The sequence below is a fragment of the Bufo bufo genome, chromosome 1 (genome assembly GCF_905171765.1).
Source record: "Bufo bufo chromosome 1, aBufBuf1.1, whole genome shotgun sequence".
In the NCBI taxonomy this organism is placed as follows: domain Eukaryota; kingdom Metazoa; phylum Chordata; class Amphibia; order Anura; family Bufonidae; genus Bufo; species Bufo bufo.
In genome coordinates this window covers 345907789-345934838 of record NC_053389.1, presented here as the reverse complement: position 1 = coordinate 345934838, position 27050 = coordinate 345907789, and the positions used below count along the sequence as shown (strand labels likewise).

The 27050-nt window shown below is 46.0% G+C and overlaps 1 protein-coding gene across 2 annotated transcripts in view; it reads left to right on the top strand.

Moving 5' to 3' along the window:
- The window catches only part of SLC23A1 (solute carrier family 23 member 1), a 434941-nt gene that overhangs the window by 231614 nt on the left and 176277 nt on the right, over positions 1–27050 (top strand). For both annotated transcript variants that reach the window (XM_040442715.1, XM_040442724.1), the window contains exon 7: positions 24480–24600. In XM_040442715.1, coding sequence (XP_040298649.1) covers positions 24480–24600 — 121 coding nt within the window. The remainder of the gene's footprint in view (positions 1–24479; positions 24601–27050) is intronic.

The following is a 27050-nucleotide window of genomic DNA, read 5'->3' as shown; positions in this document are numbered from 1 at the left end:
ACGCTGACGACACAAAAATTTACCTCTCTGGTCCAGACATCACCACCTTACTATCTAGAATCCCACAATGTCTATCTTCTATATCATCCTTGTTCGCCTCTCGCTTTCTAAAACTTAACATGGATAAGACAGAATTCATAATCTTTCCCCCATCTTGTTCAAACCCCCCCAACAGACATATCTATAATGATCAATGGCTGCACACTCTCCCTGGTCAACAAAGTCTGCTGCCTTGGAGTGACCTTGGATTCTGTCCTTTCCTTCCGACCGTATATCCAAGCCCTTTCCACCACCTGCCGCCTCCAACTTAAAAACATCTCCCGCATCCTTGCTTTCCTTAACTTTGAATCTGCGAAAATGCTTGTACATGCCCTCATCATCTACCGCCTAGACTACTGCAACATTCTCCTCTGTGGCCTTCCATCTAGCACTCTCGCACCCCTCCAATCTATCCTCAACTCTGCTGCCCGACTAATCCACCTTTCATCCTATTACAGGTGAAAATTTGAATATCGTGCAAAGTTCATTTATTTCAGTAATGCAACTTAAAAGGTGAAACTAACATACCGTATGAGAGACTCATTACATGCAAAGTGAGATATTTCAAGCCTTTATTTGTTATATTTGGATGATTATGGCTTATAGCTTATGAAATCCCAAAGTCACAATTTTGAGGTACCCTTTGCTCAGGGGATATGGATTAATTAGCTGAGTAGAGTGTGACACTTTGAGCCTAGATTATTGAACCTTTTCACAAAATTTTTATTTTTAAGCTGCATTAATGCAATTCCTTTTAATTTGCATTACTGAAATAAATAGACTTTTGCACAATATTCTAATTTTCACCTGTATAAGCCCCACAACATGACTTCAAAACCGATCTGGTCCTAAAAAAAGAGTTTGGAAATTTTCTTTAAAATTTTCAAAATTGCTTCTAAAATTCAAAACCTTCTAACATCCAAAAAATTAAGTGACATTTACAAAATTCTTTCAACATAAAGTAAACATATGGTGAATGTTAAATAATAACTATTTTATAAGGTATCAATATGCTTCTTAAAACCAAAGAAATTCAAATCTAGAAAATAGTAAATTTTTCAAAATTGTCCATAAATTTGGGATTTTTTTTAAAAAACATAAGGTAAAACATATTGACTTGAAATTTATCACTAACATGAAGTACACTATCTCAAAATCGCTTAGATAAGTAAAAGCATTCCAGAGTTATTATCACATAAATTAAAACATGTCACATTTGCAAAATGTGGCTTGGTCCTTATAATGATAATGTCACACCGGTGACAGGTTTGAGAAGATCTGAAAGATTATCTGCTCATTAGTGATCTGACAGCATCTTTTGGTTTCACTTTGTCTGTGTGTTGCTTGTATGTCCACACCTCCTGTTCAGGTGTGGATCATGTGACCTTTACCTTCCCCTATTTAGTTTGACTTCACCCATCATTTCTTGCTCTGGATAGCTTTGGCTTTGGAAGAGCTGGAGTGTGGTTCTAGTTGAAGTCCTGATCATCCATCATCCATCATCCTTAGAAGTTAAGTGTTCCGCTTGTTGTGTTTTGTATTCCTCCCCCCCTCTGTTGGTAACTAGGCCTCAGTGAGACGCTGGTTCCTTCACCAGGGAAGGAGCAGGTTGTCTCTGCCCTGTCATTAAGTCTAGGGCATCTGAGGGCCACCAGGGTTTTCTAGGTTCCTGTGTATGGGCATCTCTACCATCGAGAGGTGCCCATACGTATAGGAGTTAGGGCCAGAAGCAGGGTTTCATAGGTGGTGACCCTTTTCCTTCCCTAGCGGTGAGGCCTAGTGTCTTTTCCCTTCCGTCTTGTTGTCTTTTGGTGTTCTACCCTACTACATCCGTGATATTATCCAGAGCCCATACCGCCATTTTTTGTTCTGATCTGTGCAGCTATGGATGCTATGACTGCACTGGTCGAACAGATGCAGAATCGGACTTTGGAGGTAGCAGACCTCCGTGCGATGGTTTTGCAGATTCAGAGCCCACAGGCTGCTGGTTCCGGTGGTGGGTTCCAGGCCTGCCCTGAACCGAAGGTAGCTCTCCCGGACAGGTTTTCCAGGGGTAGTGACAATTTCATCCGGTTCAGGGAGTCATGTAAATTATACTTTAGGCTTCGTCCATACTCTTCTGGTGATGAGTGTCAACGTGTGGGTATGATTATTTCATTACTTAAAGAGGACGCCTAATCTTGGGCTTTTTCTCTGCCGGTCGGTAGATTAATTCTTTAGAGCCTTGGGTCTTATCTATGATGACCCGGATCGGATCTCTCAGGCCGAGACCAAGTTACGGGGTTTGCGGCAGGGAGAACGTTCTGCGGAGACCTTTTGCTCTGAATTTAGGAGATGGGCTACGGATACAGAGTGGAACGATTCTGCTCTCCGTAGCCAATTCTGCCAGGGTCTCTCTGAGAGACTGCAGGACGCATTGGCTTTTCATGAAAATCCTGAGTCATTGGAAGCAGCTATGTCTCTTGCTGTACGTCTTGATAGACGCCTGAGGGAGAGATCTAGGGGTCCTCACCTTCAGAACGTACTATCCAATAAGGGTACTGCTTCCTTTGACACTTATGGTGGAGAGACTCGGGTGGTTGTGCCTTGTGATGAGCCTATGCAGTTAGGAGGAGCTACTCCTGGAACTACTGGCAAAAGCTTGGGTCATGTGAAAGGAGTCTGTTTTTGTTGTGGCAAGAAGAGACATTTTGTGAATACTTGCAGCATCAAGGTGTAAACCAAAGGAAAAAAAAGTTTAATCCCCAAATTACTATTGGTAGTGTGGGTGGGCAGCAAGAAAACCTACTTTTGTTTTTTACTGGTAGTACCCGTTTTCTCCTGTCAGCCAAGGTGGCGCTAGAGTCCAAAACTGTGAAAATCAAAGCTTTTATCGACAGTGGGGCAGGAGTTAACTTGATTGATGGACAGTTTGTACGCATTCACGGGTTGACTACTAATGCATTAGAGAATAGTATTTCTGTCTTTGCAATTGACTCAGCACCTCTCGCCCAAAAATGCCTGTCGCAGGTAGTGAATGACATTCATTTAAGAGTAGGTGATTTGCATCAGGAATCTATCTCCTGTTATGTGTTGGAGGGTCTGCCTGCTCTGTTGGTGTTGGACTTACCATGGTTAAGCAAACATAACCCTAACATCGATTGGCAAGCGAGACAGATTCTCGAGTGGAGTGATTTTTGCATGGACAACTGTCTTAATGCATTGTTCTCTATGGTTACCACTAAAACTGTACCCTCGTTCATTTCTGAATTTTCTGATGTGTTTTCTGAGAGTGGTAATCAGGAGTTGCCTCCACACCGGGAGTATGACTGTCCCGTCAATCTTATTCCCGGAGCTAAATTGCCCAAATCTCGGTTGTATAATCTTTCGGAACCCGAAAGAAAGGCTATTTGAGAGTATATCACCGAGAGTTTGGCAAAGGGACTGTCACGACCATGGTTATGGTCGTGACTCCTTATCCGCATGCAGTTGCCTGCGGTTTTGGTTTTGTTGCCAACCACATGGTGAGGGCTGCTTTTATGTTGCCTCACGTGTGGTTGCCACTGGCAACATGTTTGTATTTGGCAGCATAGCAGCCTGAGCTGTTGCTAGGCAGCTTGCTGTTAAGTGCATGCGGTTTCACCTGGCAACCTCTCTTTTTATGTGTGCACTTTCCTGGTTTGTTTGTGCACGAGGTTGTGTATGTGTGCACTGTGACTCTTTCCTTCACTTGTGGCTGCCCGTGGCAACGTGTGGTGTTGTATACATGTGGTGGCAGTGTCTCGGCCTCCTGGCTGGTTCCCAGGACATGGTTGCCATGCATGTCATTGCCGGCGGTAACAGCTGCACTTTGATTGTTGTTTGTACACTTCCCCTTTAAGTGGCAGTCTTCCCTTGCCTGGTGTAGGAAGGGTTGACTCCCTTCCTTGTGTGTGAACACTGGGTGTGTCTGTGTGTGGGTGTGGCCACTTGGGGCTATTTAGCTCCTGCTGGATGCCAGACTCTGAGGGGTACTTCAGCCATGGTTAGCTGGAGTCATCCTCCTGGTTATATACCATCTGCCAGTGAGGGCCACCCTTGTGGTCATAAGTTTAAGTTTTTGTATGATATGTTATGAAGATGTTTCTTTGGTCTCTGTTTATTGCAGCTATGGTTTCCTGGGTTCCTGTGGGATGTGTGGTGTGTGCTGTGTCCGTTTGTATTGTTGTGGACAGCAGCACTTGTACATGGGTTCCAGGCTGTGTGTCTGTGGCAGGTAGGTGTTGTACTAGTTGCATTTACCTGCCATTGCCATAAGCTGTTTATGTTCCCCTTTCTTTGCAGCTTGGCCAGTGAGACTCCTGTTCATCCGTATCTAGGAGGAACAGGTCGTCTTACCCTGCTCCTAGTTCAGGGCCACCCTGAGGGCTAGTAGGGACCCCAAGGTTCCGGAGTATGAGCCCTCCGACCATCAGGGTCGGCTCATACAGCTAGGAGTCAGGGTCAGTATTAGGGACGTAATAGGAGGTGACCTGCTCCCTGATTCCTGTCCTGGCCTAGCAGCGACCACCATCTTCTATCATCACACGGCTGAGGGTTTTCCCCATCCTCAGCCGTGACAGGGACATATTATACCATCCAAGTCCCCAGTGGCTGCTGGATTTTTCTTTGTAAAGAAAAAGGATGGTACCCTTAGACCATGTCTGGACTTCCGTGAGCTCAATCGTATTACCGTCCGTGATCCTTACCCCCTTCCTTTGATTTCGGATTTGTTTAGTCAGATTGTTGGTGCCAAGGTGTTCTCTAAATTGGATCTTAGGGGGGCATATAATCTGGTAAGGATCAAGGAGGGGGATGAGTGGAAGACCACATTTAACACCCCTGAGGGTCATTTTGAAAACCTGGTCATGCCCTTTGGGTTAACCAATGCTCCTGCGGTTTTTCAACACTTTGTCAGTGACATCTTTCATCATCTGGTGGGGAGGTTTGTCGTTGTATACCTTGATGACATACTAATTTATTCGCCTAATATGGAGACTCATAAGGATCATGTGAAACAGGTGTTACAGATCCTAAGAGAGAATAAGTTGTATGCTAAGATGGAAAAGTGTGTATTTGCTGTACAGGAAGTGCAATTTCTGGGTTACCTGCTATCATCCTCAGGTTTTCGTATGGATCCTGAGAAAGGTCTGTGCCGTGTTGGACTGGGATCGACACGAAAATCTGAAAGCGCTTATGCAGTTTTTGGGGTTTACCACTACCGTTTATTTACTACCGTAAATTTATCTTGAACTATTCATCGGTGGTTAAACCTTTAACAGACATGACTAGGAAGGGTGCTGATATTTCTATCTGGTCTGATGCGGCATTACAGGCATTTTCTGCTGTGAAAGAGTGTTTTGCTTCGGCCCCTATTCTGGTGCAACCGGACGTGTCTCAGCTATTTATTGTTGAGGTTGACGCGTCAGAGGTTGGGGTAGGAGCAATATTGTCGCAGGATCCTTCACCCAGTAAATGGCGCGCATGTGCATTTTTCTCTAAAAAACTTTTGACTGTGGGGAATAGGGAATTGCTGTCCATTAAGTTGGCATTCGAGGAATGGTGGCATTGGTTGGAAGGAGCAATTCATCCTATTACGGTAATTACGGATCACAAGAATCTGGCCTACTTGGAGTCGTCTAAGCGACTGAACCCAAGGCAGGCCAGATGGTCATTGTTTTTCACCAGATTTAACTTCATCGTCGATTACCGCCCTGGGGTTAAGAACGTCAAGGCGGATGCTTTGTCACGTAGCTTTCCTGGGGGGGTGAGTCTAATGACCCTAGTCCCATTTTATCTGAAGGGGTAGTTATTTCCGCTCTTTATCCTGATCTTGAGGCCAGGGTGTTGGAGGCACAGGAGGATGCTCCGGACTCTTGTCCTCAGGGGAAATTGTTTGTTCCCCCGAATTACGTCACAAGGTGTTTGAGGAACATCACTGTACGGTGCTTGCTGGGCACCCTGGGAGCAGATCGACTATCAATCTCATCTCTCGCAGATTCTGGTGGCTGGGGTTGCGTAAGTGTATTGAGGACTATGTGTCAGCCTGTGGTACCTGTGCACGTGCTAAGGTGACACATACTCAGCCTTCCGGATCTCTGCTTACATTGCCCATCCCGTCCAGACCTTGGACCCATTTGTCCATGGATTTTATCACGGATTTACCGAATTTTTCAGGAAAGACCGTGATTCTGGTGGTTGTCGATCTTTTTAGTAAAATGGCACACTTTATTGCATTACCTAGTCTACCCAATGCTAAAACTCTTACCCAGGTGTTTGTCGACAACATCGTGAAACTACATGGCATTCCCTCTGATGTGGTGTCCAATAGAGGGACTCAGTTTGTTTCCAGATTCTGGAGAGCGTTCTGTACTCGTCTGGGTGTACAATTGTCCTTCTCTTCGGCTTTTCATCCTCAGTCGAACGGACAGACGGAGCGCACTAATCAGAATCTGGAGATTTACTTGAGATGTTTTGTTTCAGAGAATCAGGAAGAATGATCTTCATTTTTGTCGTTAGCTGAGTTTGCTATAAATAACCGTAGACAGGAATCCACTGATAAGTCGCCGTTTTTGGGGCATATGGGTTCCATCCACAGTTTGGTACATTTTCTGGTGCTCATAATTCCGGCATTCCTGAGGAGGAACGATTTTCCTCTTCTTTGTCTTCTATTTGGCGAAAAATCCCAAATAACCTGGAAAAGATGGGCAACAGGTATAAGCGTGCGGCTGACAGGAGACGTATGAGTGGTCCGGACCTGAGAGTGGGTGATTCTATGTGGCTGTCTACAAGAAACATTAAACTTAAGGTACCTTCTTGGAAGTTGGGACCAAGATTTATTGGTCCATATAAGATCACTGCCACTGTTAACCCTGTAGCCTTCCGTCTTGAACTTCCTCAGGCATTAAAAATCCATAACGTATTTCATAAATCGTTGTTAAAGAAATGTGTTGAACCTGTTGAGTCGTCCTCCTTGCCTCCCGCTCCTGTCATGGTGGATGGCAATTTGGAATTTCAGATCAGCAGGATTGTGGACTCCCGAGTTCTCCGGAGATCCCTCCAGTATCTCGTTCATTGGAGAGGGTACGGACCAGAGGAGAGGATGTGGGTTCCAGCGACCGATGTTAATGCTAGCCGTCTGGTGAGAGCATTCCACAGAGCTCATCCTGATAAGGTTGGTCCTGGGTGCCCTGAGGTCACCCGTAGAAGGGGGGGTACTGTCACACCGGTGACAGGTTTGAGAAGGTCTGAAACATTATCTGCTCATTAGTGATCTGACAGCATCTTTTGGTTTCACTTTGTCTGTGTGTTGCTTGTATGTCCACACCTCCTGTTCAGGTGTGGATCATGTGACCTTTACCTCCCCCTATTTAGTTTGACTTCACCCATCACTCCTTGCTCTAGATAGCTTTATTTGGTGTTGGAAGAGCTGAAGTGTGGTTCTAGTTGAAGTCCTGATCATCCATCACCCTTAGAAGTTAAGTGTTCCGCTTGTTGTGTTTTGTATTCCCCCCCCCCTCTGTTGTTTACTAGGCCTCAGTGAGACGCCGGTTCCTTCACCAGGGAAGGAGCAGGTTGTCTCTGCCCCGTCATTAAGTCTAGGGCATCTGAGGGCCACCAGGGCTTTCTAGGTTCCTGTGTATGGGCATCTCTACCATCAAGAGGTGCCCATACGGATAGGAGTTAGGGTCAGGAGCAGGGTTTCATAGGTGGTGACCCTTTTCCTTCCCTAGCGGTGAGGCCTAGTGTCTTTTCCCTTCCGTCTTGTTGTCTTTTGGTGTTCTCCCCTACTACATCCGTGACAGATAACTGTTTTAGTATTGAAGGGGTTAAGCATAGAACACTTTAAAAAGTGTTGTGGGTCCTTAGTGTTGCAAAATGTCACAATCGGCTTGTCAAGCGACATTTTTGCGCCAAAAACCAGACAAATCTAGTTTTATAAATGTCCTCCTCTGTTTTTTTAATCACTACCAACCATACATTTACCCATAGCTATATATGTCAGTGTCACTCTGACATTATTTGCTATTCCTGACATTGCCTTCAAGAGCTCATGGGGGGGAAGGGGAGAGCAAAAATTTGTAAAAATAAATAAATAAAATGAACAAAAAGATATAACATCTTTTCATAAAAATAAAAAAAATCTGAGTTCTGGGAAACTAGAAGGTGTTATAAAGGAATTGGAATATCTTTGATTCGTAATGAATCGATTGAGGTCGGAACAGAAGTTTTTGAAAAAGTCACCAAATTGAACATTAAGCAAATCTTAGGAAACATAAAATGTATCCTGTGTGTGCAGAGAGATAATCATTATGTAGGTGTATACAGACAAGAGAGCAATAAATATCTGGTGACAGGCTCTGGGAGGCATTCTGTGCACTACTTGTGATTTAGCATAGGCTGAAAAAAGACATCTGTCCATCCAGTTCAGCCTGTTATCCTGCAAGTTGATCCAGAAGAAGGCAAAAAACCTTGTGGGGTAGAATCCAATTTTCCTCATTTTAGGAGAAAAAAATTCCTTCTGACTCCAGTCAGGCAATCAGAATAACTACCTGGATCAATGATCCTTCTCCAGAAATCTAGTAACTATCATCTGTAATTACACTCCAGAAATGCATCCAGGCCCCTCTTGAACTCTTTTAGCGAATTCACCATCACCACCTCCTCAGACAGAGAGTTCCATAGTCTCACTACTCTTACCGTAAAGCATCCTCTTCTATGTTTATGTAGAAACCTTCTTTCCTGACGCATGTCCCATCATCACAGTCCTCAGGATAAATAGATGATGGGAAAGATCTCTGTACTGACCTTTGATATATTTATGTATAGTTATTGGATCTCCCCTTAGTCGTCTTTTTTCTAAAGTGAATAACTCTATTTTTGATAATCTTTTAGGGTACAGTAGTCCACCCATTCCAGTTATTACATTTACTTGCCCTCCTGAACCCTCTCCAGCTCTGCTTTGTCTGTCTTGTGCACAGGAGCCCAGAATTGTACACAATACTCCATATACGGTCCGACTAGTGAATTGTAAAGTGAAGGGACGATGTTCTCATTTATGCCCCTTTCAAGGCAATCCATAATCCTATTGCCCTTGGCAGCAGCTGCCTGACACTGGTTTCTACAGTTAAGGCTACTTTCACACTTGCGTTCGGGGTTCCGCTTGTGAGTTCCGTTTGAAGGCTCTCACAAGCGGCCCCGAACGGATCCATACAGCCCAAATGCATTCTGAGTGGATGCGGATCCGCTCAGAATGCCTCAGTCTGGCACCGTTTGGCCTCCGTTCCGCTCAGCAGGCGGACACCCGAACGCAGCTTGCAGCTTAGAAATTTTAGTGGACAGCAAACTTAGGCTACTTTCACACTTGCGTTCGGAGCGGATCCGTCTGGTGTATGCACCGACGGATCCGCTCCTATAATGGAAACGATGGGATCCGTTCAGAACGGATCCGTCTGAATTATATTTCAGAAAAAATTCTAAGTGTAACAGTTAGACGGATCCGTCCAGACTTACAATGTAAATCAATGGGGACGAAACCGTTAGAAGTTGACACAATATGGTGCAATTTCAAACGGATCCGTCCCACATTGACTTTCAATGCAAAGTCTGGACGGATCCGTCTAACTGTTACACTTAGAATTTTTTCTGAAATATAATGCAGACGGATCCGTCCTGAATGGATCCCATCGTTTCCATTATAGGAGCGGATCCGTCGGTGCATACACCAGACGGATCCGCTCCGAACGCAAGTGTGAAAGTAGCCTAAGTTTGCTGTCCACTAAAATTTCTAAGTCCTTCTCCATGTCAGTGTTACCCAGTGTTTTACCATTTAGTACAATCCTGATCAAAAGTTTAAGACCACTTGAAAAATGGCAAAAAATCATATTTTACATTGTTGGATCTTAACAAGGTTCCAAGTAGAGCTTCAACATGCAACAAGAAGAAATGAGAGTGAGACAAAACATTTTATGAGTAGGGTTGAGCGAACCCGAACTGTAAAGTTCGGGTTCGTACCGAACTTTAGGATTTTTGGACGCCGGACCCGAACATTTCCGTAAAAGTTAGGGTTCGGTGCTTTCTTGGCGCTTTTTGAAAGGCTGCACAGCAACCAATCAACAAGCGTCATACTACTTGCCCCAAGAGGCCATCACAGCCATGCCTACTAATGGCATGGCTGTGATTGGCCAGAGCAGCATGTGACCCAGGCTCTATATAAGCTTGAGTCACGTAGCGCTGCACGTCACTCTGCAATTACAAGTGTAGGGAGAGGATACTGCTGGACTTGTGATTTCAGGGAGAGAATAGGAGAGAATCTAACTCAGCGATCTACCTAGAAATAGTTGTGTGGGTGCAGGACACAATCGTTTTACCCTGCCCTGAGGCCATTGACCAAAAAAAAGAATTTACTTTTATAATTCTGTTAGTTAGGTGGGTGGCGGCGGCGGCGGCCATTTTATGCAAGCTCAGTGCACCAGCACTGCCTCTGAGCTTTTGGGACATTGCAAATCACAATTTTTTTTTGGGCAAACTACAACATCTGGATTAGTCAGTGTGCAATTTAAGGTAGAAATACACCCATCATTTTCTGGGGTTTTAAAAACACTATTTTTTTTTCAAAAAACTGTATATTCCAGATCTGCAAGTGTTAAATTCAAGTTTATTATATACAGCTTTCATATTCTGTTACCAAAAAAAGACTTTTTTGGCAATCTGCAACATCTGTATTAGTCAGTGTGCAATTTAAGCTAGAAATACACCCATCATTTTCTGTGGTTTGAAAAACACACTTTTCAGGCATTAGAAATACAGCCTGTGAGATACCCCCTCTACATACAGGGGTTTGAATCAGGGATTTGAAATACAGCTATTAGAAATACAGCCATTTTGGGCAAAGAAATATTTAATTTAGGCCTACACTGGTTCAGGCCCTGTGAGATACCTCCTCTACATACAGGGGTTTGAATCAGGGATTTGAAATACAGCCATTTGAAATACAGCCATTTTGTGCAAAGAAATATTTACTTCAGGCCTACACTGGTTTAGACCATGTGAGATACCCCCTCTACATACAGGGGTTTGAATCAGGAATTTGAAATACAGCCATTTGAAATACAGCCATTTTGTGCAAAGATATATTTACTTCAGGCCTACACTGGTTCAGACTGTGTGAGATACCCCCCTACATACAGGGGTTTGAATCAGGCATTAGAAATACAGTCATTTGAAATACAGCCATTTTGTGCAAATATATATTTACTTCAGGCCTACACTGGTTCAGGCCCTGTGAGATACCCCCTCTACATACAGGGGTTTGAATCAGGCATTTGAAATACAGCCATTTCAAATACACCATTTGAAATACAGCCATTTTGGGCAAAGAAATATTTAATTTAGGCCTACACTGGTTCATACAGGGGTTTGAATCAGGCATTTGAAATACAGCCATTTGAAATACAGCCATTTTGTGCAAATAAATATTTACTTCAGGCCTACACTGGTTCAGACCGTGAGAGATACACCCTTTACATACTGTCGTTCTTTTCTACTATTAATTTAACACCCATTTAGGGCAAGATCCTAAATTTGAAAAATATGAGGAGAGCGTCAAATAAGGGACGTGGCCCAGGTCGTGGTGCTGCTGGTGGAGCTCCTGTTGCAGGCAGAGGACGTGGTCGATCTGTGCCAGCTACACGCACAAGTCAAACCCCTTCCTCAGGTGCGAGTAGGCGACAAAACCTGCAGTGGTATTTGGTCGGGCCTAATGCTGCTCTACGAATGGTGAGGCCTGAACAAGTACAGGCGATAGTAGATTGGGTTGCTGACAGTGGATCCAGTTCCTTCACATTGTCTCCCACCCAGTCTCCTGCTGAAAGACAACAGTTGGCACCTGCAGCCGATGTCCATCAGTCTTTCACCTCACCCCCTTGCAAATCAGCCAAGCAGTCTGAGCCCCAAGTCATGCAGCAGTCTCTTCTGCTTTTTGATGACTCTGTTAGCAGGTTTTCCCAGGGCCATCCACCTAGCCCTGCCCCAGAAGTGGAAGAGATTGAGTGCACTGATGCCCAACCACTTATTTTTTAAGATGAGTACATGGGAGGACCATTGCAGCACGTCTCGGATGATGATGAAACACAGGTGCCAACTTCTGGGGCTTTCGAAAGTGTGCAGACCGACAAGGAAGGCAGGGGTGAAGACTAGGTGGAAGATGATGTGGAGGACGATGAGGTCCTCGACCCCACATGGAATCAAGGTCATGCGAGGGACCTATTGTCACGACTGTGACTGATCCAGACAGGTCTGGGAGGAGAAGGTCGCAGCGACTTGCTACTCGCGATAGCTTGTGAGTTTGCTCCGTGGTTCAGGGTATGTCATCTGGGTTTTGCCTTGTGAACCTTTTTGTCCTGACTGGGAGTTTGTAGGCATCCTTCTCAGGTGAGTCCTTACTTCCAGTGCTACTTTGACCTTGGAAGGAGATCGTTTGATGGTGTTGCTGTGGAGCTCTTGTCCGGCGTGGACTGTCGTGTTTGGGATCGCCTTCTCTGCTCGTGACTGGATAAGTCTATCTCTGCTGTTGTTTGTTTGTTGCTGTCTTCCCCTGTTGTTTTCCTAGACGTGAGTGATGGTGACTAGCGCTCCCATCGGCCTTTCCCCAGTCCAGTCTTGTTAGGGCGACTGAGGGTTTAGGCATCCTGCTCGCCGCACGGGTTCACACCCCGTCTAGGGTATCAGGGCAGACAGGTGCCAGCTTAGGGTTAGTCAGGGTTGGCCATTCTATTTCCCATCCAAAGATAAGGGTCCCCCTTCCCCTCCGTCTGGTGCGACACAACTGCTGCTGGGATAGCGGTCGTGACAGTATATCTGGCCTTTTTAAAAAAAAAAAAAATTGACATTTCTTTTTTTTTTTCTTTTTTTTTTTGCTTGCTGTTTTGCTTTGTATTTTGTCTGTTCCACTATGGATCCGGTTTCGGTTTTGGCGAAACAATTACAGGGGTTATCCCTTGAAGTGGCAGGATTAAAAGCAACTGTGCTGCAGCAGCAATCCTTGGGTTCCACCGTTGCTACGGGAAACCAAGGTACTCCTGAGCCAAAAGTGGCTTTACCTGATAGGTTCTCTGGAGGGAGAGACCAATTTGTAACCTTCAGAGAAGCTTGCAAATTGTTCTTCAGGTTACGCCCTAGATCCTCCAGCGGTGAGGAACAACGGGTGGGCATTGTAATTTCTCTCCTGCAAGGAGATCCGCAGGCTTGGTCTTTCTCCCTACCATCAGACTCTCCGGCCTTACGATCAGTGGAGGAGTTTTTTGAAGCCCTGGGTCTCGTATATGATGACCCGGACAGGGTCTCACTGGCTGAGTCTAAGCTACGTAGACTTCGGCAAGAGAACCGGTCTGCTGAACTATATTGTTACGAATTCCGTAGGTGGGCTACTGATACGTTATGGAACGACTCGGCCCTTAGGAGTCAGTTCTGCCAGGGGTTGTCTGAAAAATTAAAAGACGAGCTGGCGGTATACGAGGTCCTTGGGTCTCTTGAGGCTGCTATGTCTCTGTCCATAACAATCGACAGACGACTCAGGGAGAGACTATTAAATTTTACGGAGGCCTCTATAGGGCAGGGATCGGTCTGTTATGGTCCAGTCGAACCAATGCAAATAGGGGGCGCCACTAGACGGGTGAATCCTCCTAAGTTCCACCGTAGGTCAGAGGTTTGTTTTCGTTGTGGGGGGAGGGGTCATTTTGTAAAGGTTTGTCCCTCAGAACCCAAGAGACCACAAACAAAAGAGCCGCCGGAAAACTAGAGTCCCCAGATTGTGCGGAGGAGAACAGTCTGGGCGTATTCGTTTCCTCCATACGCATGTCTCAGTTTTTGTTGTCCGCTACCGTTGAGGCGGGCAATAAAACTGAGATCTGTTCCGTCTTTTTGGACAGTGGGGCGGGGGTCAACTTGGTGGATTCACGGTTTGCTCAGGCTCTGGGTTTTACTCCGGAACCGGTATGCAGAACTATTCCTGTGTTTGCCATCGACTCCTCCCCTCTTACTCAGAGAGAGTTAACTCAGATCATCCATAATATCCATCTGCAGGTAGGGGACCTCCATAAAGAGCATATCTCTTGTTATGTCCTGGACGGTCTTCCGGCTCCTATGGTATTGGGGCTTCCCTGGCTGGTGACTCACAATCTAGTGGTGGATTGGCAGGCCGGGGAGATTGTGGAGTGGAGTGAACATTGTAAGGACAACTGCTTGAGTAGTAGGTGCTCTACACTCTCTGTAACATCTTTACCTGCCTTTCTGTCAGATTTTATGGATGTGTTCTCTGAGAAGGGTTGTCAGGGGTTACCACCTCATCGTCCATATGATTGCCCGATTAATCTATTACCTGGGGCAAAACTACCTAAAACCCGGTTATACAATCTTTCCGGCCCGGAGAGGAAGGCTATGAAAGATTATATTTCGGAGAGTTTGGCTAAGGGACACATCAGACCCTCTTCTTCACCTGTGGCTGCAGGGTTCTTTTTCGTTAAAAAGAAAGATGGGGGCCTACGTCCTTGCCTGGATTTCCGGGAATTAAACCGGATAACTATCCGAGATCCCTATCCTCTTCCTCTCATTCCCGACCTCTTTAATCAGGTTGCTGGTGCTAAATGGTTCTCCAAAATGCATCTCAGAGGAGCCTATAACCTGGTTCGCATCAAAGAGCGGGATGAGTGGAAGACGGCTTTTAATACTCCGGAAGGGCATTATGAAAATCTGGTCATGCCATTTGGTCTTACTAATGCGCCTGCGGTATTCCAACATTTTGTCAACGATATTTTTAGTCACCTTATCGGGAGATTTGTTGTGATATATCTTGATGACATCCTGGTCTATTCCCCGGATCTGGATACACATAAGATCCATGTGAGACAAGTGCTGCAGATATTAAGGACCAACAAATAGTTTGCTAAGTTAGAAAAATGTGTGTTCGCCGTAAAAGAACTGCCATTTCTGGGGTATGTGTTGTCAGATTCAGGTTTCCGCATGGATCCAGAGAAAGTCCGGGCGATTATAGACTGGGATCTGCCTGAGAACCTGAAGGCATTGCAACGCTTCCTGGGGTTTGCCAATTTTTATAGAAAGTTTATAAAGAACTATTCCTTGGTGGTCAAACCACTGACGGACATGACCCGAAAGGGATCCGATTTTTCCAAATGGTCACATGCAGCCAAAACTGCCTTTGCATCTCTGAAGGAGAGATTCACCTCGGCCCCTATTCTCGTACAGCCAGATGTCTCGCTTAATTTTATTGTAGAGGTTGACGCATCAGAGGTGGGGGTGGGAGCAGTACTATCTCAGGGCCCGTCCCCTGGTGAATGGCGTCTGTGTGCTTTCTTTTCGAAGAAATTGTCTACTGCAGAAAGGAACTATGATATTGGCAACAGGGAACTTTTGGCTATTAAGTTGGCCTTTGAGGAGTGGCGTCATTTTTTGGAGGGGGCGGTTCATCCCGTCACGGTGATTACTGATCACAAAAACTAATTATATCTGGAGTCTGCTAAACGTCTCACCCCTAGACAGGCTCGGTGGTCGTTATTTTTTTACTAGGTTTAATTTTGTAATAACCTATCGCCCAGGGGCAAAAAATACTAAGGCGGATGCATTGTCTCGAAGTTTTCCTGGAGGGGGTGATGTTGAGGTACCAGAGCCCATTTTGCAAAAGGGGGTGGTGGTCTCTGCATTACACTCAGGTTTGGAGGGGAGGGTGTTGGAAGCTCAGGGGGACGCCCCGGCCTCCTGCACCTCGGGTAAACTGTTTGTGCCAGAAAATTTACGACTGGAGATACTAAAAGAACACCATAACTCCACACTGGCAGGACACCCAGGTAGTAGGGCAACCTCTGAGTTAGTGTCTCGTCGGTTCTGGTGGCCTAAATGGCGCCAGGAGGTGTTGAATTTTGTGTCTGCATGTGCTACATGTGCTCGTTCTAAGGTAGATCATACTCGTCCGGCAGGGCGTCTTTTACCTCTGGCCATCCCCAACAGGCCTTGGACACACCTGTCAATGGATTTCATTACGGATCTACCAGTATCAGCGGGGAAGACTGTTATTCTTGTAGTTGTTGACAGATTCAGTAAAATGGTGCACTTTATTGCTCTTGCCGCATTGCCTAATGCTAACACACTGGCTCAGGTTTTTATTGACCACATCGTGAAGCTTCACGGGTCCCTTCCGATATTGTTTCGGATCGTGGTACCCAATTCGTTTCTAAATTTTGGAAAGCTTTTTGTTCTCGTTTAGGGGTTCATCTGTCGTTTTCTTCATCTTTCCATCCACAGTCCAACGGTCAGACTGAACGTACCAATCAAAACCTAGAGACATATTTGAGATGCTTTGTTTGCGAAAATCAGGAGGAATGGTCATCTTATTTACCGTTAGCCGAGTTTGCCATTAATAATCGTCGTCAAGAATCCACCGATAAGTCACCATTTTTTGGTGCGTATGGTTTCCATCCTCAGTTTTGTACGTTTAGTGAGGGGGGGCCATCTGGGATTCCCAAGGAGGAACGATTTGCGTCTTCACTTTCTTCAGTGTGGCAGAGTGTGCAAGAAAGTTTGAAGAGAATTGGTGGTAGATACAAACGTGTGGCTGATAGGAAGCGCTCTGAAGGTCCGGACCTTGGGGTGAATGACTTGGTGTGGTTGTCTACCAGAAATATCAAGTTGAAGGTTCCCTCGTGGAAATTAGGTCCGAGATTTATTGGTCCTTATAGGGTAATTAAGATCATTAACCCGGTGGCTTTTCATCTGGAGCTACCTCAGACTCTAAGGATCCATAATGTCTTCCACAGATCTCTGCTTAAGAGATATGTAGAACCTCCTGAACCATTGCCACTACCGCCTCCACCGGTGGTTGTTGATGGCAGTCTTGAGTTTCAGGTAGAAAAGATTGTTGATTCACGATATGTTCGCCGCTCTCTTCAGTACCTGGTGCACTGGAAAGGTTATGGTTCCGAAGAGAGAATGTGGGTTCCAGCATCAGAGATAAAAGCGGACAGACTCATTCGGGCTTTTCATAGCTCCCATCCGGAGAGGCCTGGTCTTGAGGGTCCAGGGGCCCCTCGTAGAAAGGGGGGTACTGTCACGACTGTGACTGATCCAGACAGGTCTGGGAGGAGAAGGTCGCAGCGACTTGCTACTCGCGATAGCTTGTGAGTTTGCTCCGTGGTTCAGGGTATGTCATCTGGGTTTTGCCTTGTGAACCTTTTTGTCCTGACTGGGAGTTTGTAGGCATCCTTCTCAGGTGAGTCCTTACTTCCAGTGCTACTTTGACCTTGGAAGGAGATCGTTTGATGGTGTTGCTGTGGAGCTCTTGTCCGGCGTGGACTGTCGTGTTTGGGATCGCCTTCTCTGCTCGTGACTGGATAAGTCTATCTCTGCTGTTGTTTGTTTGTTGCTGTCTTCCCCTGTTGTTTTCCTAGACGTGAGTGATGGTGACTAGCGCTCCCATCGGCCTTTCCCCAGTCCAGTCTTGTTAGGGCGACTGAGGGTTTAGGCATCCTGCTCGCCGCACGGGTTCACACCCCGTCTAGGGTATCAGGGCAGACAGGTGCCAGCTTAGGGTTAGTCAGGGGTGGCCATTCTATTTCCCATCCAAAGATAAGGGTCCCCCTTCCCCTCCGTCTGGTGCGACACGACTGCTGCTGGGATAGCGGTCGTGACACCTATGTAGTTCGGAGGAAGAGGCGGTGGTCGCACAGAGCCGCTAACACAGCAGAAGAGGGAGCAGGGTGCAAAAGCGGAGCGGCCGTCCTCTAGACAGTACGCCTCCTACTGCCCACCGCAGCAAGTGACCAAGCACACCAAAGCCAGCTCCAAGGAGTTCCCTGGCGTGGCAGTTCTTCAGACAATGTGCTGACGACAAGACACAAGTGGTTTGCACGCTGTGCAATCAGAGGCTGAAGCGAGGCATAAACATTCTCAACCTGAGCACAACCTGCATGACCAGGCATTTAAGTGCAAAGCACAAGCTGCAGTGGAGTAGACACCTCAAAAACCAAGAAAGGTCTCTGGCTCCTCCTGCTTCCTCTTCTGCTGCAGTCGCGGCCTCTTCATCCACCTCTGGAGTGACAGTGCACCTTCCCAACCAAGTAGGGGACAAAATCAGGTGTGCACTGCGCAACTCCATCTGTGCAAGGTGCACCTGACTAGGGATACGTGGACCAGTAAGCACGGTCAGGGCTGCTATATCTCCATAACAGCACACTGGGTAAATGCAGTGGCGGCTGGGCCTGAGGCGGATAGCAGTTTGGCGCATGTCCTTCCACCACCGAGGATTGCAGGACGCTTCAGTTTACCTCCTGTTGCTTCCTCCTCCTACTCTGCTTCCTCATCCTCTACCAGCTCCTCATCTGGTCAGCGTAACACCTTCACCACCAACTTCAGCACAGCCAGGGGTACACAACAGCAGGCAGTTTGAAAAAGTATCTGTTTGGGGACATACCCCACACCGTGCAGGAGCTGTGGACGGGCCTTGAACAACAGACCGATGAGTGGTTTGTGCCAGTCAGCCCTTCAAGCCCAGCCTGGTGGTGTGCGATAATGGGTGAAATCTCGTAGCGGCTCTGGGACTAGCCGGTTTGACGCACATCCCTTGCCTGGCGCATGTGCTGAATTTGGTGGTGCAGAGATTCTATAAAAAATACCCCGACATGTCAGAGATGCTGCATAAAGTGCGGGCCGTCTGTGCGCGCTTTCGGCGTTCTCACCCTGCTGCTGCTCGCCTGTCAACGCTGCAGCGTAACTTCGGACTTCCCGCTCACCGCCTCATATGCGACGTGCCCACAAGGTGGAACTCCACATTGCACATGCTGGCCAGACTGTGCGAACAGCAGCAGGCGATAGTGGAGTTTTAGCTGTAGCACGCATGGGTGAGTCGCTCGGCGGAACAGCACTACTACACCACCAATGACTGGGCCTCCATGCGAGGCCTGTGTTCCTTGTTGCGCTGTTTCGAGTACTCCACCAACATGGCCAGTGCCGATAACGCCGTTCTCAGCGTTACTATCCCACTTCTATGCCTCCTTGAAAAAACGCTCCTGGCGATGATGGGAGATAATGTGGCACAGGAGGAGGAGGAGGAAGAGGGATCATTTCTTAGTGTTTCCGGCCAGTCATTTCAAGTGGCTCAGAGGGTGGGTTCCTGCACCCACAAACCCAAGGTACACAATTGTCCTGCCAGGGTACAGTTCTGGAGGATGAGGAGGTGGAGGATGAGGAGGAGGAGATGGAGGAGGAGGAACCATGTTCACAGCAGGGTGGCACCCAGACCAGCTCATGGCCATCACTGGTGCATGGATGGGGGGATACAGAGGACACAGACGATACGCCTCCCACAGAGGACAGCTTTTTGTTGCCTCTGGGCAGCCTGGCACACATGAGCGATTACATGGTGCAGTGTCTCCGCAATGACCGCCGAGTTGCCCACATTCTAAATTGTGCTGATTACTGGGTGGCCACACTGCTGGTTCCCTGTTACAAGGACAACGTACCGTCCTTAATTCCATCTCTAGAGCGTGATTGTAAGATGCGCGAGTACAAGCGCACGCTGGTAGACTCGCTGCTGGTGGCATTCCCACCTGACAGCAGGGGCACAGTGGAAGCACAAAGCAAAGGCAGAGGACGAGGAAGAGGTCGCCAACGCAGCTGGGGCACCGCCAGCACCTCAGAAGGCAGGGTTAGCATGGCCGAAATGTGTAAAAGCTTTGTCAGCATACCACAACAACCAGCTCCACCAGCTGATATGGAACGTCTTAGCAGGAGGCAGCATTTCACCAACATGGTGGAGCAGTATGTGTGCACACGTCTACACGTAGTGAATGACGGGTCTGCCCCTTCAACTTCTGGGTCTCCAAATTGGGCACATGGCCTGAGCTTGCCCTTTACGCCTTGGAGGTACTGGCCTGCCCTGCAGCCAGTGTATTATCTGAATGTGTGTTTAGCACGGCAGGGGGCGTCATCACAGACAAGTGCAGCCGCCTGTTTACAGCCAATGTGGACAAGCTCACGTTTATTAAAATGAACCAGGCATGGATCCCTCAGAACTTGTCCGTACCTTGTGCAGAATAGACATGTATACCGGCACTAAGCAGCCATTGTTATACTGCAGCGCAATTGCTCATGTTTGTATTTTGGATATTTCACACTCTTTTGGAGTGTACCTTAATTTTACTAAATTAAATTAAAACCAAAAACCTGTGTTGACTATCTCGTCTTCCTCCACCGCCGCTTCCACCTACTCCGCTATGTCCACCGCCTCCTCAAACTGCTACTCCATATGGAACTCCACCTCATAAATCCTTTTTTTTTTTGTACGTGTTTTATTTTATATCATTTCACTACTTTGTCAGTTACATTTTATGGTAAAATTAACAAATTTTTGGGTGTATAGTACCACTGCTATACCTAGTAGACAGGTTAAACAAAAATAATAATTGTCATTTACTTTTTTGGGTTAAATTAACCAATTTTTGGGTGTATAGTACCACTGATATACCTAGTAGTAGAACGGTAAAAAAAAATAAAAAAATTGTCAGTTACATTTTCTGGCGAAATAAACAAATTTTTGGGTGTATAGTACCACTGCTATACCTAGTAGACAGGTTAAAAAAATTGTCAGTTATATATTCTGGTGAAATTCACCAATTTTTGGGTGTAATATACCCCTCCTCTACCTAGTTGACAGCTTAATAAATTTCAATAATTTTTCTGTTACATTCTTGGGTTGACATTATACAATTTTAGACGTGAATAAACACCTGCTTTGCATAGGTGACAGGGAATAAAATGTAATAAATTATTTAGTAATTAATGCGCACCACATCCTTTCATTCAATGCTTAAACTTTGAAAAGTTGTCACACTTTTATGCTTTAATAATTTCTCCCATATTTCAACTCTAATTTTAAATTTGAAAAAATGAATCCTCCCTTGGATGTGGTATCTCTTTCTCACTTTCCCTCTCTGGCCTGGAACTCTGATTCCCCGCCACCCGTGATCACCATGATAGGCGCATAAAAGAACATCGAAAGTTGATAGAGCAGATATCAAATTGGATCGTGAACATCACGGGGACGTGCGACATGGTGGGGCAGTAAGTGTTCACACGCCTACACAAACTGACTGACAGGGGTCAGCCCCTGCAACTTCTGGGTCTCCAAATTGGGCACATGGCCTGAGCTTGCCCTTTACCTCCTGGAGGTGCTGGCCTGTCCTGCAGCCAGTGTATTGTCTGAACGTGGGTTTAGCATGACTGGAGGGGGTTATCACAGGTTATATTTCCCAATGTTTTGGGGTGTACCCTAATTTTAAAAATAAAATTTTAAACCAAAAACCAGTGTAGGCTACCTCCTCCTCCACCGTCGCTTCCACCTACACCACCACATCCACCGCCTCCTCAAAAAACCCATTGCCGGATGAGGAGTGGATTCCGAATTAGAAGTTATGGATATCCATAGAGAAACACCAACACAGGCATAGAGCTGTGTTTCAAGAGTTTCTAAACTTTATTGAAAGAAAGCAGAGTTATAAAGCAAATTTCTGGATCATTTCCAACTGAAGACGTAGTTAACCATTTACATCATTAACTCATTAAAAACACAATCTGAAATGAGCATCTCTTGGCTATAGGCCTAGACTGTCTCCTTAATCTTAACTGTGGGTGCTAGCCACATGCTAGTACTCCTGATGCTTGTTAAGATTCCTTTGAAACAAGCATTGGTGGGGGCAAGGAGTGACCTTGAAGTTACAGTAACTTGCCACAACAAGATCACAGTTCAAAACACAAAAAAATTGCAGTATGAAATATAAACATGGAGGCTGAGGACACAACATGGAGTCTTAACCCTCACAATTTAGATCTAGCAAGCGTCAACATCAGTGGGTTAATGCAGTGTAGCAAGCTTTGCACATTGTTAAACTAAGCCAGCGCGATAAGCTTGTGTGCTAATATGCCAGGAATTACTTTAATCCCTGCTACATCCTAAAGCAGTGTGATAAGCTAGTGTTTAATGTGGTAGGAATTACTTTAATGCCTTCTACATCTGTAGGTCTGTAAAAATTTGGGGTTAAAGGGAGTCTGTCACCAGCATTTCACTTTTTTAACCCTTCCCACAGCTCCCTAGCATGCTTACAGTTAATAAAAACGTTACCTCTGGCATCAATCCTGGACTTATAGAACCCTCAAAAACGATCTTTAAAAGATATGCAAATGAGGGCTCGCAAGTACCCAGGGGCGGCGTTACTCTCTTAGGTGCCCTGCTTGCTCAGCCTTTTCATTGCGTCCCCCCGCCCCTTCCTACCCTCCGCCCGCCCATCCTTTCCCTCTGACCGCCTTTGTACTAACTTGTTATTCTGCCGATATCCCGCGCCTGCGCACTCATTCCTTTGGCCGGCGCATGCGTACTGCGATGCCCATTCCTTGTACGGCATCACAGTAACTATTGCGCATGCGCCAGCTAACGACGTGAAAACACAACAAAGGAGGCGGTCCATCTGTGTCGTTAGCCGGCGCATGCGCAATAGTTACTGTGATGCCGTACAAGGAATGGGCATCGCAGTGCGCATGCGCCGGCCAAAGGAATGAGTGCGCAGGATATCGGCAGAATAACAAGTTAGTACAAAGGCGGTCAGAGGGAAAGGATGGGCGGGCAGAGGGTAGGAAGGGGCGGGGGGACGCAATGAGAAGGCTGAGCAAGCAGGGCGCCTAAGAGAGTAACGCCGCCCCTCGGTACTTGCGAGCCCTCATTTGCATATCTTTTAAAGATCGTTTTTGAGGGTTCTATAAGTCCAGGATTGATGCGAGAGGTAACGTTTTTATTAACTGTAAGCATGCTAGGGAGCTGTGGGAAGGGTTAAAAAAGTGAAATGCTTGTGACAGACTCCCTTTAATAACTGAAAAGGAAGTGGGCAACCCTGGCCATAACCAGAAGTGGCAGCTACAAGGATGGAAGTTATGGAAATATTAACATTTTATTATGCACTAGCAGAAGGACCTGGCTTTGCACGGGTATATTTGATCTATTTAATTTAATGTTTGTGTGTGTCGTTAAAAGATACGGTATCGACAGTATCCCCCATAACAGTGACATCTAGAGTACCCTGCCCCCTTAACAGTGACCTCCACAGCCCCCCACCCCTTAAAACTGACCCCCCCATGGTGCCCTGCCTCCTTAAAATAGGACCTCCACAGCAGCCCACCCCCTTAACTTTGACCTTCACAGCAGCCTGCCCCTTTAAAAGTGAGTTCCACAGCACCCCATCCCCTTGGCAGTGACCTCCACAGGGACCCACCCCCTTAACTGTAACATCTACAGCACCTGCCCCTTAACCATAGGTTACAGTCGGCTTAACTGTGACCTCCATCATTTCTGGCCCCCTTAACAGAGACCTCCACAGCGACTGCCCCTTTAACAGTGACTGCCACAGTACCCCGCTCCCTTAACAGTGACCTCTACTGTATCCTTCTCCCTTAACAGTGACCTCACAGTACCCCGCTTCCCCTTTAATAGTGGCCTCCACAGTCCCCTCCTCCCTTAACAGTGACCTCCACAGTGCCCACCCCTTTAACAGTGACCTCCACAGCAGACTGCCCGCTTAACAGTAACATCCACAGCGCCCTCCCCTTAACAGTGTCCTCCACAGCTGCCACCCCTTTATTAGTTACCTCCACAGTACCCAGTCTCCTTAACAGTGATTTCCACAATAACCCACCACTTAACAAAGACCTCCACAGCACCCCGCCCCTTTAACAGTGACCTCCACAGCATCCTGCCCCCTTAACAGTGACCTCCACAGCGGCCGCCCCTTTTTTAGTGACCTCCACAGTACCCCATTTCCTTAACAGTGATTTCCACAACACCCCGCCCCCTTAACAGTGGCCTCTGCAGCAATATGCCCCTTAACAGTGACCTCCATAGCAGACCGTACTCGTACCTTCACGGCAGCCTTTCCCTTTAACTGTGACCTCCACAGCACTCCGCTCCCTTAACAGTGTCATCCACAGCGCTCTGCCCCTTTAAAGCTGACCTACAGCAGTGAAGAAAAATGGCTGGTTTGTTATGGAAACCTGGTGTAAAACTGTGTGTATGTGGAGACTAAAGGCCTGAAAGCTTCTATTGGCTGATAAGGGTTATGTGACCGTGTGTATGGCAGTTGGAATATGAGGAGAAAGACCTGCAGGCTTCTATTGGCTAATGTAGGTTTGGGAATATCTTAGGAACGATACGTGCTAGAGAGCTGAGACCCGGTCTAAAACCTTCCCGGACACCTGATGTACCTGTGTGCCAAACTTCGTGATCGTAAATGCGACTGTGCGAATTCCTTTAGGGGACATACATACATAAATACATACACTCAGCTTTATATATTAGATAGACTGATGATGATCTATTGATTGTTACTCTCTTTCAGGGTCTTGACACTGATAATATTGTTTGCACAGTACCTCAGAAATATTACTCTTATATTACCTTGCTATAAAATTGGAAAAGGAATAAAGACTTATAAATTGCAAATCTTCAAAATGTTTCCGGTAAGTAAAAACAATCAAACATGCTATTAAACATCTTTGGAATTGTTTTTCTATAGTAACAACTTTTTTATTTTATTTTTGTTGTGCCTATTTAATTGAACCATGTACCAGTATGAAATTATTCCTGTATATCAACCATACTGTAATGCAGTGGGTCCCACTGTGCCACTGAATGGATTTGGCTTGGAGCTTCTCATGAGGGCATTATTAAGGTGGACCCCTGCTTTTCACGCTTTCCCCCCTATACATGGGTCTATACTTTGCTGCAGGTGCCAACAGTCTGCTACCTCTAGGAGTATTCTCCATTCAGAGGCTGACAGAGGCTGGTCAAATACACCTGTGTGTTACACCACAGGGACAGCCAAAAGCATGGTTTGAGGACAAACTTTGGTCAGTACAGGCAGAAGTTGTGCAATATTGTAAACAGGCAATAGGTCAGTTTTGACAGCACAGGCTCAATATGGTGATCAGCCAAATGTCATGAGAGGCAGTACAAGTCAATACAGTAAAAAGGCAGAGGTTGGAACCAATACTATAGCATAGCTTGGCAGGACTAAACAAGTTAGAAACATTTGCTCATACACCTTCTCATATGTGTAGGTGCCCTATATAACCCAGGTAATGCAGCTATAGCAGACATGCTCAACCTGCGGCCCTCCAGTTGTTGTAAAACTACTACTCCCACAATGCCCTGCTGTAGGCTGATAGCTGTAGGCTGTTCAGGCATTCTTGGAGTTGTAGTTTTGTAACAGCTGGAGGGCCGCAGGTTGAGCATGCCTGAGCTATAGGCTAGAAACAGATTAGTCTATGAGCATGCTGGCCCTAACAGCCAGGAAGAGTGCATGGCCTAAAAAGTAGACAGGGAAGGCCACAGACCGCCAGCATCACAATACCCCGCATCCTTACGTCTCTTCTTCTCTGGTCCAATCCGCAGATGGAATTTTGTAATAAGAACTGGTGCATTGATATTCTCAGCATGTACCCTTGATCCTCAGGACCAAATACCTTCCATTCCATGAAATAGAATGTTTTCCTCCCAACCTTCTTGACATCAAGGACACAGAAAATCTGGAGCAGCGATTGAGCATCGGCAGTTTAATATGCGAAACATGGAAAGGATTGGGAATGTGCAGACAAGATAGAAAGTGTAACTTATGGCAGACTGGGTTGATCTGTTTCAAAACTCAAAATAACCTAAGAATCGAGGAACAAACTTATAAGAGGCACCCTCAAACAGATGTTTCTGGAGAATTCTCAGACTTTTTCTGCTGCAAAAATGTGATGGCAGCCTGCTTTTCCAGTCAGCAGATCTCTTCATGCATGAAGTTGCCTGGATTAGCAAGGATTTAGTCTCCTGCTGATGTGGTCAATATACAATGTAGAATGTAGAGTTACCAGTAGAATCACCAGAGTGCTTATTAGAAGAGAATTTTGCCCAAGAAAGCAAAGGTACACGGTTGTCATATGGTGAAGAGATTAAATTGTCTAGATAATTCTCCAATACTTGGTAAATGTTTTCTACTTTCCCATGGGAGTGAGGATGATTTGCTGAAGATAAATCCAACTTGACAATTAGCAATCTACAGGGGGACCTTCAGAACATGAATGACATGAATTGAACTCCCTGATCAGTCGCAATTTGCTAGGGCAAACCATGTAGACAGAAAGAGAACCAGTCCACAACTACACAGATCTTAGTTCAACTGGAGGATGTAGGCATATCTGTGATAAATTTATTTGTAGTATGTTGCCATGGTGAATCTGACACAGGCAAAAGGTGGAGAAGACCTGCGGGTCTTTTCTGACAGAACTTGTTTTGTGAGCATATGGAACAGGAAACAACAAAATTATGGATGTCCCGGGAAAGCATAGGCCACCAATAGTGTCAGCCTTGGAGAAAAATCCATATGTCTGAGTCTTGCTACTGGAGCTCTTCTTGGTCAGCACTGCTCCAGCACTTACTGAAGACTCTACCTCTAAGAAGAACTGCCTGTTGATGTCAGGGCAATTCAAAATGGAGACAGAGAAGAAGACTTTATTTAGGGTTTGGAATGCAGCTTTTCCTCAAGAAATGCAAACTGCTTTTTAGGGTCCATCTGTAGGTCATGGTCTGAGCTTACATAACCCAGGAAAGGAACTTATGAGCTCTCAAAGAGGCACTACATCACCACGGCAAGGTGTAAGGGCTAGGAATTCTCAATTTACCACCTATCACTAATATGTTCAATACTAATCTAAAACCTAAGTGATTTTAAAGCATAACCAGTGATCATAATCAATAAACTGTTGCTATAGCACAACATCTGGAGATGAAGGGCTACCAATGTGCAGCACCCAATATAAGGATTGTATGACAGCAGTTTGGCAGGTCTACCATTGCTAGATTCCCCTAAGGATCCTATGGTGTGTGTTCTACAATTAGCACAAGTTAATACATTTTCAGGGAACCT